The 16990-nt window shown below is 36.7% G+C and overlaps 1 protein-coding gene across 5 annotated transcripts in view; it reads right to left on the bottom strand.

Annotated features, from left to right (window-relative positions):
• The window catches only part of PCNX1 (pecanex 1), a 184519-nt gene that overhangs the window by 70906 nt on the left and 96623 nt on the right, over nt 1-16990 (bottom strand). For all 5 annotated transcript variants that reach the window (XM_024998104.2, XM_024998106.2, XM_024998105.2 and 2 more), the window contains 5 exons: nt 9299-9452; nt 6366-6398; nt 4709-4880; nt 4116-4226; nt 1240-1331 (listed from right to left, as the gene is read on the bottom strand). In XM_024998104.2, the coding sequence (XP_024853872.1) occupies nt 1240-1331; nt 4116-4226; nt 4709-4880; nt 6366-6398; nt 9299-9452 (562 nt within the window). The remainder of the gene's footprint in view (nt 1-1239; nt 1332-4115; nt 4227-4708; nt 4881-6365; nt 6399-9298; nt 9453-16990) is intronic.

The raw sequence follows: 16990 nt of genomic DNA, 5'->3' as shown, positions 1-16990 counted from the left end.
ATGAAGTCTCTTATCATTTTAAGATGGCAGCACAAGTGACTCCCTACTTCTGATCCTACCTGCTTGTATTTCACACTGGGGACCAAGTAATCTTTCTAAAATGCAACACTGATCATTTCCTTGCCTTACCTCAAATTATTCTGATGGTCTTCCATGTCCACCCAATACGTTCAGGACAAAAGATATTTCAAAATCCAGTCGTTGCTTACCTTTCCAGCCTTACTGTAGGCCATCTTTCCTCATGTACCCAAATTTCCAGCAATTCCAAATTATTTGCTGTTTCCTGTACACAACACACTTTCTTTACAACTCGATGGTTCTTCATCCCTTGTTTCAACTAGCTAATTTCTACTGTCCTTCAAATTTTGGTAAAAAACCACCCCCTTGGAAAATCATCTCTAATCCCTTTAGGCTGAAGAGGATAATGTCTTAGTTCATATACCTGTAATACTCTGTTTTCACAGCCTTCATCCCCTCTATTCACCCTCAGTTAAGAGCTCAATTAACTTGTTAACCACAGTTAACATACCGGTAACTTAAAGGCAGAAAATGGTACTTAGCACAGAACTAGGCACATAGTAAGCACAGTAAATGCTACTGAGTCCATGAGTCAAGGAAGGATGCTATGAGCCCTTCTCATAACCCTTTCAACCCTATTATTCTCTGTTTATCTTGTATTGATCATTAAAAAGAATACCAAGAATTGTTTATGAGAAACCTAAAATTTTTACTTATAATTTGGTGACAATTACTTAAAAATGGAGCTAATAGGGCTCATCAGATTCTTCTAAACCAATAATGACATTAAATTTCAGTGCATTAATTTTTACTAGACTAAATCTTAAATTGCAGTACTTGAACTTGTTCTCTAAGTTTGAAAAAAATCTTGATATGAAGAGTAATTACACATATTCTTAAGTAAAAATCTGAAATCAATTTCATATTGTTATCACCATGCCCCACCTCTATCCTAGACCAGCTTAGTTTTTAATAATCTGCTTCTAATATTAACCTATTATTACTGCACAGAAAAGAATTTTCTTTTAGTAATAATTAACTATAAAATTGCTTTCAAATTCAAACTAAATTAGAATGAGAATAATGCACAACATATGAAGACCATGGAAATTAATACTGAAGACATACCAGGAAAAAAAGTAATTAGTCAATTTAAAACAATCTTCATATATTAATAGAAAAGTAGCCCTAATGACAAAACATACTACACGTAATGCTCACCTTTAAGGCCCCGTAACATAATCCATACAGTAAGGCTACTGCCACGACGCTACAGGCGAAACTGTAAAGCGCTGCAAGCAGGCTTGTGGTGGCTAGACAGGAGAGGGAGCAGAAATCAACATCCATAAACGTATACATGGGTGGAGAAAACTTGTATAAACAAGTCACTGAAAAGCACTTAAAATGATATGATACTGAGTATAATTAAATATCTACTTGCTCAATTTATGAAAATTGAGTTTCTCTTTATCCTGTCCTTTCAAAAAATTTTGAAATGATAAAGGTTTATTACAGACAATTTCTGATACAAGGTAAAATATATTCACCTTGGAAGGAATAAAGTAATAAAAATCTTTTTTTATTTTACTACTATATCTACAGTAGAAAAAATTATACCTATATTGTGCTTTAAGAATGTACCTTATTATTTATAAAAGTTTGGGAAAATAAAGTTCAAAGAGCCTCAAAAGAAACTAGAAATATATTTTCACTAAAAGATGTTAGTCTGTCTATTTAAACAGAACTTGTGCTACCCACAGAAGTAAATTTATATTCCTATAATTAATTAATTTTCACAAAAAGTATAGATCTGACTAATTACTAACAACAAAAAAACAGATCCAATGGGATTACTAATAATAAGGAAGAAAGGATGGCTAAGATAACAGACTTCAACAGTAATTTTATATGGTGACCTTAAAAAAAACTACAAGAAAAATTTTTCTTTAGGAGATATTAAAAAGCTTATACCTTACAAGTTTATAAATTATGATGAAGCCCACTATTATAAATTATCTACACTAAACCTTCTCCATAGATTAATATAGCACCTATAATAGCCCCCCAAATACTCAAATTGCTTTCTACCCATTAAGTTGTGCTGAACACCAACTGTTCTTAATTCATGCACCTTCAAAACTTCAAACCATTAAAAATGCTCTAGATACACAGCAACATAGAAAAAGCTTAGTTTCTATTTAAAATTTAAACCATAATATCAACACTTTATCAGTAGAGGTAATTTCAATGCTGTACTTGGAAGATACAGACAGCAAAATGTGATGAATAAGGGTCAGTAATTTCTTTCCCTTTCATATTTTTTTTCCTAACTGTGCACTCATCTCTCAGTAAAATGTTGGATGGTTAAACTAAATAAAGGCATATTTTAACCTCAGTTAACCACGGACCAAAGTGTTATTTTCAAGTTCTGCAGAACATTATTCCAGAATAATTTTATTTTCGTCTTATTTTGAAAATAAAATGTACATACAACAGGGGAATACATTTCTAACGGTATCAATTCATATTCACATATTCTACTCTAAAAGCAGAGATATTTCTAAAAATCTTATTTAGTAAAATGTAAAAGCATTCTGGTTTAGGTGTCCCACTTTTGCTTTATTGACTATGCCAAAGCCTTTGACTGTGTGGATCACAACAAACTGTGGAAAATTCTGAAAGAGATGGGAATACCAGAACACCTGACCTGCCTCTTGAGAAACCTGTATGCAGGTCAGGAAGCAACAGTTAGAGCTGGACATGGAACAACAGACTGGTTTCAAATCAGGAAAGAAGTATTGTTACCCTGCTTATTTAACTTATATGCAGAGTATATCATGAGAAATGCTGGACTGGACGAAGCCCAAGCTGGAATCAAGATTGCTGGGAAAAGTATCAATAACCTCAGATATGCAGATGACACCACCCTTATGGCAGAAAGTGAAGAACTAAAGAGCCTCTTGATGAAAGTGAAAGAGGAGAGTGAAAAAGTTGGCTTAAAACTCAATGTTCAGAAAACTAAGATCATGGCATCTGGTATCATCACTTCATGGCAAATAGATGGGGAAACAGTGAAATAGTGGCAGACTTTATTTTTGGGGGATCCCAAATCACTTCAGATGGTGACTGCCGCCATGAAATTAAAAGATGCTTGCTCCTTGGAACAAAAGTTATGACCAACCTAGAATGCATACTAAAAACCAGAGATATTACTTTGCCAACAAAGGTCAGCCTAATCAAAGCTATGGTTTTTCCAGTAGTCATGAACGGATGTAAGAGTTGGACTATAAAGAAAGCTGAGCACTGAAGAATTGATGCTTCTGAACTGTGGTGTTGGAGAAGACTCTTGAGAGTCCCTTGGACTGCAAGGAGATCCAACCAGTCCATCCTAAAGGAGATCAGTCCTGAATATTCATTGGAAGGACTGATGCTGAAGCTGAAACTCGCAATACTTTCGCCACCTGATACAAAATGACTTGTTGGTAAAGACCCAGATGCTGGGAAAGATTGAAGGCAGGAGGAGAAGAGGACAACAGAGGATGAGAAGGTTGGATGGCATTACCGACTCAATGGACATGAGTTTGAGTAAATTCTGGGAATTGGTGATGGATAGGGAGACCTGGCATGCTGCAGTCCATGGGGTCACAAAGAGTCGAACATGACTGACCAACTGAACTGAACTGATTCTAACAATGAAACAAAGCTCTGAAACTAAATATATAGAATATCAAATGTATACACTAATTCAAAATGTAAACATAATGCCACATATCAGAGCTCAAACTACTTGATCTTTTATAAATATTTCATGAGTCTATATAAGTTCCATGTAACTCACTGTAACTTTAAGGTAACAGTATTTTAACACTTGTTACAAATCAACTCCATTATTCCCAGATCTTTCACTAAAGTAGCAGACTTGACTATTTTTTTCCTATCTACAAACTAATCCCTGTTCAATCTTTAATTACTAAATAGTGCATTTTCTAATTTCACTTCTAAAATAAAAACTGAAAAAGCAACTTAATGGTCAGTTTATTGTTTAATGATCTGTAAAAGTAATACTTTAAACTTAATTTTTATAAGGAAGTACTCACCATTACCACCAAAGATATGAATATCCAATTGTTCACAAAGGTACATTACAAATGTATTCACCTGAGGCAGGAGACCAATGAAAAATACTATTGGGAAACAGAGTGTAAACACTATAGAAGGAAAGAAAAGCAAGTTAAAAATAGCATGTCACATCCATCCCTTTGTTCATCTTAAGACCATAAAATAAATGATAAAAAGGAACCCAAAATTAACATAGATTATTAAGCAAGTTTCTTACAATTGCTTAAAACTACTAAGCAAATTTCTTAAAGTTACCATTTTAAATTATTTCTCTACATACCTGGCTGAGTATTAAATAATCTTTCCAACTATGAACAATTTGGTGTTTCATGTAATAGGAACCTGAGATAAAGATCCAAGGAAAATCTCTCATTCCATCGGCTATATTTGTTCATCATCAGTTTTTTCATTCCTAACGCCCTATAGTTTTTTCGTTCTTTACTGAGAAGATGGCAATAAATAGCAAAATAAGTCCACTAAAACTATTTTTACCTATATAATCAGTCTACTGATCAGTGAATGGTTTGCATACAAATAATGTTAAGACCTACAATACCTTAAGATGACTCACCTATAACTAAATCCCTGGCCGATATAAGCACAAGAGGATTGGTGAAAGTTATTCCATATAATTTGAACTTGGTTGTCGTTAGGTTTCTGCTACCATAATCCAATAGCCAAATAAGACCACAGCACAAACAGAAATAAACTGGTCTACTGTAGGCAATGATACGATTATGACCCTGAAAATGACATTAAAAAGAAGTCAGTTTAGTTAATTTGAAGAGTCACAACTAGCTACTGAGATCTTTGATGGCTTATATTCTGAAGATTCAAAATGTTTCCATACGAAGTCAGGTTTCTGACTGTGGCAGAAGGGAATTACAAATATGGAAAGGAGGAAGAACAGAATAAACCTTAGGATGTTAGATTGAAATTAAGTATCAGTATGAACTCATTATTTTTAATAATGCAGACAGATGAAGAATAAATGTGTGACTATGTGTGTATACATATATTTTTCTAGTTTTATCCACTGAGAGGACCTAGTGGCAATGACATTCTAGTAATAAAGATTACTAGCAAACCGATCTTAGTTTATAAATAACAATGCTCAATAAAAGGAACCAAGGATCCACAGAGAAAAGGCTGGTTTCAGGCTAAGACGGGGAAAGTATAAGATGAGCCTGGTACAAATTATTGTGCTCCTAATGGAGAAAAAACTTTTAAAATGATAAAAGTATGTCAAAAGGACAAGGAAGGCAGCTGATGGGTTCTCAATGGTCAAATCAGGGACAATTTGAACATCAAAAGTAATGATAGTAACATTATGGTCCATTTAATAAAGTAAGAGTCTGTGGATCCACACCAATACAAGAAAAGGGAAAGTTCTTACGATAAGAAGTCAACTAATAAATATAGAAGGCAACATGGACCTAAAAAAATCACTATTTGGTCACCAGCCAAGAAATATCAACAGATATTAAAAACAAGTCGGTGGAGATATGCAGAGCAACAGGATATATACACAATCTCAAGTATCTCCTATATAGTTATTGACTACAAGAGAAAAATGATTAGAGTACTGGTTCTCAAGGGGCGGGGGCAGGCAGGGGGTGGGGGGAGATTTCACCCTCCAGGGGACGGCTGGTGAAGTCTGCAGACACTGTGGTTGTCACAACCAGGGTGAGTATGCTGTTGGCATCTAGTGGGTAGAAGTCAGAGATAATGCTAAACATCCTACAATGCACAGGACAGAGCCTCCCCACACCCAGCTTTCAACAGACAATTATCCAGCCCAGAATGTTAACACTGCAGAGTTTGAAAAACACTGCAGACACTACCCTTAGACAAAAGATCAGTTATCACCAGTAAAAGCATACATCAGTTATCATGTGCTTCCTTAAATGATACACTGAGAACACATTGCTTTTGTAATATTTCTACCAAAAAAGCACAGCCTGTATCTAATAAGAAATATCAAAGTCAAATTGAAGGTCGTGTATAAAATAGCCTGTATCCATTAAAAATGTCAATATTGTGTCAAATACTGAGGAACTGCTCTAGATTAAAGAAGACTACCAAGAACAAATGCACAATCACCGAGTTTCTTCTGCCAATGAGAAAATACTACCACAAATCTTAATTCAATCTGACTTATGACCAAAAAAATGGTTTTTGAGGAATGTCAAGGAATCACAAGTTGTAGGTGTATCAGAGTGACTTACATGTCTAGGAGAAGAAGAATCTGGTTGAACACTCTGAAAAAGAACAGAAAGATAGATTATATTATTGAAGACCTGGGAATTTTACATTAACTTCCAAAATACCTGAAATAATTTTAAGTGAATATTCCATAGCTAAGTCATGACCTGTGGAGAAGGCAATGGCACCCCTCTCCAGTACTCTTGCCTGGAAAATCCCATGGGCAGAGGAGCCTGGTAGGCTGCAGTCCATGGGGTCGCTAAGAGTCGGACACGACTGAGCAACTTCACTTTCACTTTTCACTTTCATGCATTGAAGAAGGAAATGGCAACCCACTCCAGTGATCTTGCCTGGAGAATCCCAGGGACGGGGGAGCCTGGTGGGCTGCCGTCTATGGGGCTGCACAGAGTTGGACACGACTGAAGTGACTTAGCAGCAGCAGCAACAGCAGCAAGCCATGACCTATAGGTCATTAATTCTGCTGAAGCATCAACAGAAGATGAAACATCAGCTCCACGCAAATCCTTCCTAACACTTAACCTTATTATGTTTCTGAAATAGCATAAGATGATCTAGCATATGAAATAGCATAAGATGGATCTATCAGCATAACAGCTGATAGATCCATCTTACTCCTTGGCCCATTAGAACATCTAAGTACAATTAAGGCAGAATGCTTTCTTATGGCAACATCACTCCATTCAGGACATGCACAAACTATGAGTGAGCTTATAAAAAGGATTCCAGTTATGCCCCAAACTCAAGCTTACTGAACAATTCAATGGCAGTTGTATTAAGTATACATTTAATACAATGCATTTTCACATCAAACTCAAATTTAGGTTATATCCTTCTAAGAGACCATCAATTTTCCATAAAAATGTTCAAAAGGTATTATGCAGTTACCTCCCAAATGATGACTTTTCTCCCAAGTTGGAGTTCATTTTCAACCAGCATACCAAAGAATTTCACTAGGACAGTCTATTGCCATCCTGTAATTCAACACTGGACTAAGATCACAGAGTTTGGCACATAGCCCTTGTCTGGTCTCTTTAAACTCAATTTGAATGTTTATCCTCCTAAAGCTCTGTTCCTGCCTTTCTTACTTCTGTTTATGATATTACTATTCTTGTAGTCAAGTAGATTTAAAAAATCTGAAATACTAAAAAAATCGCATTCATCTTTTTGCCTTTTCATATCTAACCATATTAAGCAGTGGACAAAATTAGAAAATTAGAAACACTGAACCCAGGGAATGAATTCAAATGGTTTAAGGCAATAAAGGGATGGTTTAATGGGAACTGAAACAAAAAGGCCAAAGTCCAGAAATTTTAACACAGAATCACCAAATTTAATCAGAGAGACTTTAGGTAATGCTATTAAAGGTCAAGAAGGAAGGAGCAGAGGCTCTAAGATCTGGGTTGGTGTACTACTACCAAATCCTAGAGGAGGAAATGGCAATCCACTCTAGTATTCTTGCCTGCAGAATCCCATGGACAGAGGAGCCTGGTGGGTGACAGTCCATGGGGTCACAAAGAGTCAGACACAACTGAGTACACACACGTACAGACTATGATCAAAAGCAAAAGAACTGGGAGAGGAAAAGATCAGAAGACGACCGTGTGCCCTTTTCAGAATATGCCCAGCTTCCTCTTAGATATATACAACTAATGCTTATGAGAAAGGTGAAGACTGTGAAATAAAAATTCTGGACATGATTTATATAGAAGTATATAAGAGTGGCAATAAAAGAGGATGACTTCATTGGCAAGAAAGTGCAAACTGAAAAGAGGGCCAAATAAAACGCTAACAAATTCTCATAAATTAAGAAGTGGTCAAAAGAACAAAGAGGCATCAACAAAGAAAAATAAAGTTACTTGAAAAGTAGGATAATCATGAGGGTAGTATAAGATCACAGATCAACAATGAGGAAAACATAAAAACAGAGCAGCACTCACAGAGAACGAAGACTAAGACCATAGATTTGGCAACTAGAGATTATTAGTGCACAAAGACTGTAATTTCAGTACTGCAATGAGGGAAAATGTATGGATGGGTCTTGAAGAAATAGAGCAGTTGACACAGGTGGCTTACTCTAGAGGTCTACAAATGGAGAGAGAAGAAAGCAAGGATAGCTGATGGTGTAAACAGAACTAAACAAATAGTTCTCGGGATGGGATAGGGTTCTGCATGTTAGTATGTACCAGGCAAATAAACAGAACTGGCTAAGAAAGGGAAGAAAACAGTTCATGTTACCCATGCACAGTGAGGCTGCATGGAGGGTAAAAATTTAGGTATTTAATTCTCCCATTTATGGAAAGCTTAAAATTGGTTATTTCAGAGCCACTATTTGAACAAAAGTAAAGGGATGCCAATCATGTGCTCTTGGTGTCCTCAAAGAATAAATATGCTAGTTTTGACATTATTCTATCTACCAATGATGGATTTTAACAAATTTCACCTACATAAGAGAAGACTCAAATATGAGACTAGGAGGGTCAATGTTGATAAATTAAAAAGAAATGAATTTCAAGAACTCAAGTTCTTGGGAATTCCTGGCAGTTCAGTGGTTAGGGCTTGGTGATTTCACTGCTGGGGTCTGGGTTAAATTCCTAGTCAGGGAACTAAGATTCTACAAACCATGTTCAGTTCAGTTCAGTTGTTCAGTCGTGTCTGACTCTGTGACCCCATGCGGCAATGCCAAAAAAAAAAAACCTCTTTCTTTTGATAAGTGCCCAAATATTTAATACAAAAAAAAGTTTGGGAAGTTTAATTCACATATCATTTTTTTTAAGTTTATATGTCCCTTTTGTTCCTTACCCAATCTAATGTAAACATCCAAGGAAAATAAATCTAAAAGTTATATTCTTAATGTAATTCAATGAATGATACAAAATCTTCTGCTTTTTAACACAGCTACTATGCCAAAGCCTGAAGAGAAGAGAGATGCTGGTACCTTAAGCAGTGAGTACTGACAGCTGGCTATCACCAGGCAGAACTGGAAGACCCAGATATCTCTGAAGAAGCCTTGTATAAGAAGAATGGATCCCAAAAAAGCCACAAGAATAGCCAAGATGACAGCTAACACATTTTCCAGGATCTCACGATTTCTGTAGACAGAAAAAAATTATCAGTAAGTACATGATCAATATAAGAAATGAATTAGAGTGAAAAGGGGGAAGACATCCATATGAAGTTCATATTATATTTGGTACGATGTTTTTTTTTTTCCTTTGTCCTAGGTTTGAACAAGGCTTTGGCTCATACCGAAAAAGTATGCCCGGTTGAGACAAAAAGCTAGCACACATTCTTTAAATTTTTTAAATTTATTTTTAATTGGAGGATAACTGCTTTATAATATCATATTAGTTTCTGCCACATATCAACGTGAATCAGCCACAGGCCCTCTCCCTCTTAAGGCTCCCTCCCGCCTCCCACTCCCCACCCCATCTCATCCCTCTAGGTTGTCAGAGGGCAGCGGATTGGAGCTCCCTGCGTCACACAGTGACTCTCCACTGGTCCTCTAACTGCGCATATGGCAATGTGCATGTTTCAGTGCTACTCTCTCAAAGCGCCCTGCCCTCTCCACCCACAGGGTCCACAACTCTGCTCTCCGTGTCTTCACTGCTGCTCTGCAGATAGCTTCATCAGCACCATCTCTCTAGATTTCATAAATACGTGCTAGTTTATGACATTTGTCTTTTTCTGACTTACTTCATACTGGATAATAGGCTCTAGGTTTAGCCACCTCATTAGAGCTGAGTCGAACGTGTTTCTTCTTATGGCTAATGTTCCATTGTCTATATGTACCACAACTTCTTTATCCATTCATCCGTCAATGGACATCTAGGCTGCTTTCAGTTCAGTTCAGTGGCTTAGTCGTGTCTGACTTTTTGTGACACCATGACTGCAGCACGCCAGGCCTCCCTGACCATCACCAACTCCTCGAGATTCATTTCTCCAGACTCATGTTCATTGAGTTGGTGATGTGATCCAGCCATCTCATCCTCTGTCGTCCCCTTCTCCGCCTGCCTTCAGTCTTTCGCAGAATCAGGGTCTTTTCAAATGAGTCAGCTCTTCCCATCAGGTGGCCAAAGTATTGGAGTTTCAGCTTCAGCATCAGTCCTTCCAATGAATATTCAGGACTATTCTCCTTTAGGATGGACTGGATGGATCTCCTTGAAGTCCAAGGGACTCTCAAGGGTCTTCTCCAACACCACAGTTCAAAAGCATCAATTCTTCAGCACTCAGCTTTCTTTATAGTCCAACTCTCACATTGATACATGACTAGTGGAAAAATCACAGCTTTGACTAGACAGACCTTTGTTGGCAAAGTAATGTCTCTGCTTTTTATTATGCTCTCTAGGTTGGTCATAACTTTTGTTCCAAGGAGCAAGCATTTTTTAATTTCATGGCTGTGGTCACCATCTGCGGTGATTTTGGAGCCCCCCAAAATTAAATCTGTCACTGTTTCCACTGTTTCCCATGAAGTGATGGGATGAGATGCCATGATCTTAGTTTTCTGAATGTTGAGCTTTAAGCCAACTTTTTCACTCTCCTCTTTCACTTTCATCAAAAAGCTCTTTAGTTCTTCTTCACTTTCTGCCATAAGTGTGGTGTCATCTGTGTATCTGAGGTTATTGATATTTCTCCCGGCAATCTTGATTCCAGCATGTGCTTCTTCCAGCCAGCGTTACTCATGATGTATTCTGCATATAAGTTAAATAAGCAGGGTGACAATATACAGCCTTGACATACTCCTTTCCCAATTTGGAACCAGTCTGTTGTTCCATATTCAGTTCTAACTGTTGTTTCCTGACCTGCATACAGATTTCTCAGGAGGCAGGTCAGGTGGTCTGGTATTCCCATCTCTTTCAGAATTTTCCACAGTTTATTGTGATCCACACAGTCAAAGGCTTTGGCATAGTCAATAAAGCAGAAATAGATGTTTTTCTGGAACTCTCTTGCTTTCTTGATGAGCCAATGGATGCTTGCAATTTGATCTCTGATTCCTCTGCCTTTTCTAAATCCAGTTTGAACATCTGGAAGTTCATGGTTCACGTACTGTTGAAGCCCGGCTTGGAGAATTTTGAGCATTACTTTGCTAGTGTGTGAGATAACTGCAATTGTGTGGTAGTTTGAGCGTTCTTTGGCATTGCCTTTCTTAGGGACTGGAATGAAAACTGACCTTTTTTCAGTCCTGCGGCCACTGCCAAGTTTTCCAAATTTGCTGGCATATTAAGTGCAGCATATTCACAGCATCATCTTTTAGGATTTGAGATAGTTTAACTGGAATTCCATCACCTCCACTAGCTTTGTTCATAGTGATGCTTCCTAAGGGCTACTTGACTTCACATTCCAGGATGTCTGGCTCTAGGTTGGTGATCACACCATTGTGACTATATGGGTCATGAAGATCTTTTTTGTACAGTTCTTCTGTGTATTCTTGCCACCTCTTCTTAATATCATCTGCTTCTGTTAGGGCCATACCATTTCTGTCTTTTATTGTACCCATCTTTGCATGAAATGTTCCTTTGGTATCTCTAATTTTCTTGATGAGATCTCTAGACTTTCCCATTCTGTTTTTTCCTCTATTTCTTTGCACTGATCACTAAGGAAGGCTTTCTTATCTCTCCTTGCTATTCTTTGGAACTCTGCATTCAAATGGGTATATCTTTCCTTTTCTCCTTTCCCTTTTCCTTCTCTTCTATTCACAGCTATTTGTAAGGCCTCCTCAGACAACCATTTTGTCTTTTTGCATTGCTTTCCCTTGGGGATGGTTTTGATCCCTGCCTCCTGTACAATGTCACGATCCTCTGTCCATAGTCCTTCAGGCACTCTATCAGATCTAATCCCTTGAATCTATTTGTCACTTCCACTATATAATCGTAAGGGATTTGATTTAGGTCATACCTGAATGGTCTAGCCGTTTTCCCTACTTGGGAGAAGGGAATAGCAAACCACTTCAGTATTCTTGCCTTGAGAACCCCATGAATAGTATGAAAAGGCAAAAAGATAGAAGAGTATGAAAAGGTTGCTTTCATGTCCTAGCTATTGCAAATAGTGCTGTGATGAATACTGGGGTACATGTGTCTTTTTCAATTACGGTTTTCTCAGGGTATATGCCCAGTAGAGGGATTGCTGGGTCATACAGTAGTTTTATTCCTAGTTTTTTAAGGAATCTGCATACTCTTCTCCATAGTGGCTATATCAATTTGCATTCCCACCAACAGAAGCACACATTCTTACATGCAAATAAAGCATGCTACAGAGGACTGTGAAGTTCTAATTATAACACATAATATAGTTTTAATTTCTGTTATAACTTTACTTTTCTTAACATCTGCTTTTCTGTGAAATTTGTTGCCAAATAACTAACCAACTTGAATGGCAAATAAAGGAAATATACAAAGAAATAAGTTTGAAAAAATTCAAAGGAGTTTCTAGAAAATTAAAAAGTTATTTATATGACAAGGTTTGTAATCAAGTTTTGATACTAACTGGTTTCATTTCCCATGTCTAAACTACCTGAAATAATCTGAAAATCTATTAAACTTACTTAAATATAGGCTCTTACATATGGTGAGAATGAAGGCAGTGATAAAGACCATCAACATTGCCTCTATCAAAGTTTCTGAGACAGTTCTATATTTTACTAAACTGACCCTGTAAAAGCAGCAGTATGATCTCCAAGATACTACATACAGCAATTAAAATGATTTCTGTAGATAATGCCAAAAAAACAACTATCTGTCTCATTACTTCTCAGGGAAATGCTACTCACAAAATGTAAAATATGTGCTGCTGCTGCTAAGTCGATTCAGTCGTGTCCGACTCTGTGCGACCCCATAGACGGCAGCCCACCAGGCTCCTCCGTCCCTGGGATTCTCCAGGCAAGAACACTGGAGTGGGTTGCCATTTCCTTCTCCAATGCATGAAAGTGAAAAGTCAAAGTGAAGTCGCTCAGTCGTGCCCGACTCTTCGCAGCTCCATGGACTGCAGCCCACCAGGCTCCTCCGTCCATGGGATTTTCCAGGCAAGAGTACTAAAAGTCTTGATTTTAAAGAGCATTTATTGACACGGGAACATGCTCAGTACATCGCTATACAAAAAAAGCAGGACATAAAACTGTAGGAAGATATAAGTTCTATTACTTAAGAAAATACACCATATATCGATATAATGGTTCTCTCTGGGTGGAAGGATTGTGGCTGGCCTCTGCCTTAAAGTCTTTCTATGTATTTCATTAAAAATTGCATTTATAATCATAAAAATGGTTTCATTTGTTTTTATTAAGTCAACGCCCTATTTATAATGATCTATTGACCTAAAAAATAAAATTCACAAACATCTCTGTACCATTTCACTTGACAGTTCTCAGATGAAAACAAGTTCAACAGTATTTTCAAAATCAATAAACGGAACAGTGGCATCTCTTCATTTGTTCTTATGTGGCAGATGTGGAATTTCAGATTTGCTGAGCCCAGTGATCCCTGTCAGCCCTGCTACACTACATTCTGCCATATCACTGGTCTCTGGACTGTTCTCCTTTCAGCTTTTTTTTAGCTTTCAATTTTGATGAATCCAATTTATCAATTTGTTTTTTCATTGATCCTGTATTTTATGTCACATCTGAACAATTTTGCCCAAAGTCACAAATCTTTTCTCCTATGTTTTGCTTTTTTTCTGAATTTTATATTTTAGACTTTACACGGAGGTTTATGACCCATTTTGAGTTAATTTTTACAATATGATGCAAGGTAAAGAAACAAGTTCTTTATTCCTTTCTTTTTTTGCATAGAGAAGGCCAGTGGGCCAGCACCACTTGTTGAAAGCCTATCCTTTACTGATTTGGGATATTATTTTGACACTCTCTAGACCTGTATAGTTTTCTTTATGGGAAGGTGTTTAACTATAATGCCCATTTATTTGATAGGTATTATATTTATATTTCTTTCAGAGTGAAATTTGATCATTTCTATTATTCAAGAAATTTGCTATCTTATTTACATATAACTGCTCATAATATTTTATTATTGGTTTATTACTTGTAGAATCTATAATGATATCCTAGCTCACATTCCTATCATGATATCCTAGCTCACATATCCTAATTTGTAACATTTTTTTTGGTCCTGATCATCCTGGCTAGAGTGTATTAATTTAATTGAAGTTTTGGTTTTGGAGAAGACTCTTGAGAGTCCCTTGGGCTGCAAGGAGATCCAACCAGTCCATTCTGAAGGAGATCAGCCCTGGGTGTTCTTTGGAAGGAATGATGCTAAAGCTGAAACTCCAGTACTTTGGCCACCTCATGCGAAGAGTTGACTCATTGGAAAAGACTCTGATGCTGGGAGGGATTGGGAGCAGGAGGAGAAGGGGATGACAGAGGATGAGACAGCTGAATGGCATCACTGACTCGATGGACGTGAGTCTGAGTGAACTCCAGGAGTTGGTGATAGACAGGGAGGCCTGGCGTGCTGCGATTCATGGGGTCACAAAGAGTTGGACACGACTGAGCGACTGAACCGAACTATCATTATACAACCACCTCCTTTTATCTTGGAGTAAAAAGAACATTTTCTTTGCTCTGAAATCCACTTTGTCTGATATTAATTCAGCTATTCCAACTTTACTTTGATTAGTGTTAAGATGATCTATCTTTTCTACCTTTATATTTAAAGTGCATTTCTTATAGGCAGAAAAGAATTGAGTCTTGCTATTTTCTCCCATTTGACAATTTCTGCCTTTTCCCAACTATTACCTTGTCATTTATCTTGTGTCAATCTGTTTTTGATCTCTTTTTCTGCCTTATTTTAGATTAAGAGAATAATTTTTATAAGTCTATTTTATCTCCTTTATTTTTTTAACTTACCATTTATAACTCTTTTGTTATTTTAGTGTTTGCTTTAGGGTTTAAAGTATACATTTTATGACAGTCTAACTCAAATAAACATATCAATTCATATATAGTATAAGAAACTTATAATAGTATACTTTCAAATGTCCTTTCATGGAGTAAAGGACATAGTATGGCCTAGAATATGGTTTATCTTGATAAAAGTTATGCTATTATTATCATGAAATTTATTTATAAATCACACAGTATACATCATTATTATTTTTGTTTAAACATCCCATTATGTCTCAAAAAGATTTAATTAGTAAGAAAAAATCTTATATATTTTCTTATATATATATATAAAAAATATATATATATTCCTTATATATATATATATAAGAAGAAATCTTATATATTTATTCATGCAGTTAACACTTGCACTCATCTTCTGTTTCCCCAGGTAGCTCCACATTCCCAGTTGGTATTATTATCCTTCGGCCTGAAAGAAATCCAGTACTATATTGTACTGTGGATCTGCCTGAAAAAGATTCTTCCCAGTTTTTTCTAGTCTGAAAATATCTTTATTTCATCCTGGCTTTTGCAGTTTTGCTGGCTACAGAATTCCAGGTTGAGCTTTTTCTCCCTTCAATACTTTAAAAATGCTGCTCCATTATCTTATTTGGATTTTGTCCAACAATAAATCTGATGTCTTCCTTATCCTTGTTCCCCTATACAAACTGTATCTTTTTCCTCTTTTAAAGTTTTAAAAATTTTATTATTGGTTTTGAAAAACTATGTGCCTTGCTATAGTTTTTTTCACGTTTCCTATACTTGAGGCTCAAGGAGATTCTTCAATAGTTTTCATCGAATTTGGAAAGTTTTCCACCATTAACTTCCTCAGAATTTTTTCTCTCTCCCTGTCTCCCGGAGCGTACTTTCATCTTGTGTGTTCTTTTTGTTGCGGGGAGGGAGGGAGGAGAATTCTTTTTCTTTTGTTTCACTTTCAATAGTTTCTACTGCCATGCTTTCAACTTCATTAATATTTTCTTCTGTAATGTCTAATCTACTGTTAATCTCATCCACTGTATTTTTCACCTCAGACATATTAGTTTTCATCTGCAAGTTCAATTTGGGTCTTTTTTTTCTTTGCATTTTCCATATCTCTACTCAACTTTTATTAACATGCAAAGTAGTTATAACTTTTAATGTCGTTGCTAATTCTAATATCAGTGACAGCTAAAGGCTGGTTTCAACTGACTCATTATTTCCCTCATTATAAATCACATTTTGTCATTTCTTTGTATGCTTGGTACTCTCTGGATGCCAGACCTTGTGAACCTCAACTTTTTATGTGGTAAGAATTTCTGAATTTCTATAAATCTTGAGCTTTGCTACGCTACTTGGAAACAGTTGGATCCTTTCAAGTCTTGCTTTTACGACTTGCTAGGTGGGTCTGGAACAGTGTCCATACTAGGGCTAAGTACTCCCCACTTCTAAGGCAGGACTTTCCTGAGTACTCTATATAATGCACCATAAAATATGAATTATTATGAGTTTCTTCAGTCCAGCAGGTGAGGACAGGCACCATTCCCAGCCCTGTGTGCCAGGCACTGTGCCTTTATTTCTTTTACATGATTTTCATGATTTCTTTTACATGATTCTCTCCCCTGGTCTAGTCTCCTCATACATTCTCTTATCAATACTCTGCTAAATAGTGAGGGGATCCACTACACATCTCTGAATTTCTGAGCAGCGATCCTCTCTCTGATGTTCTGTCCCACAGACTCAAATTGCTCTAGTCTCCCTGGA

The sequence above is a fragment of the Bos taurus genome, chromosome 10 (genome assembly GCF_002263795.3).
Source record: "Bos taurus isolate L1 Dominette 01449 registration number 42190680 breed Hereford chromosome 10, ARS-UCD2.0, whole genome shotgun sequence".
NCBI lineage: Eukaryota > Metazoa > Chordata > Mammalia > Artiodactyla > Bovidae > Bos > Bos taurus.
Note: the sequence above shows the minus strand (reverse complement) of the source record. Positions and strands in the feature narration are given on the sequence as shown.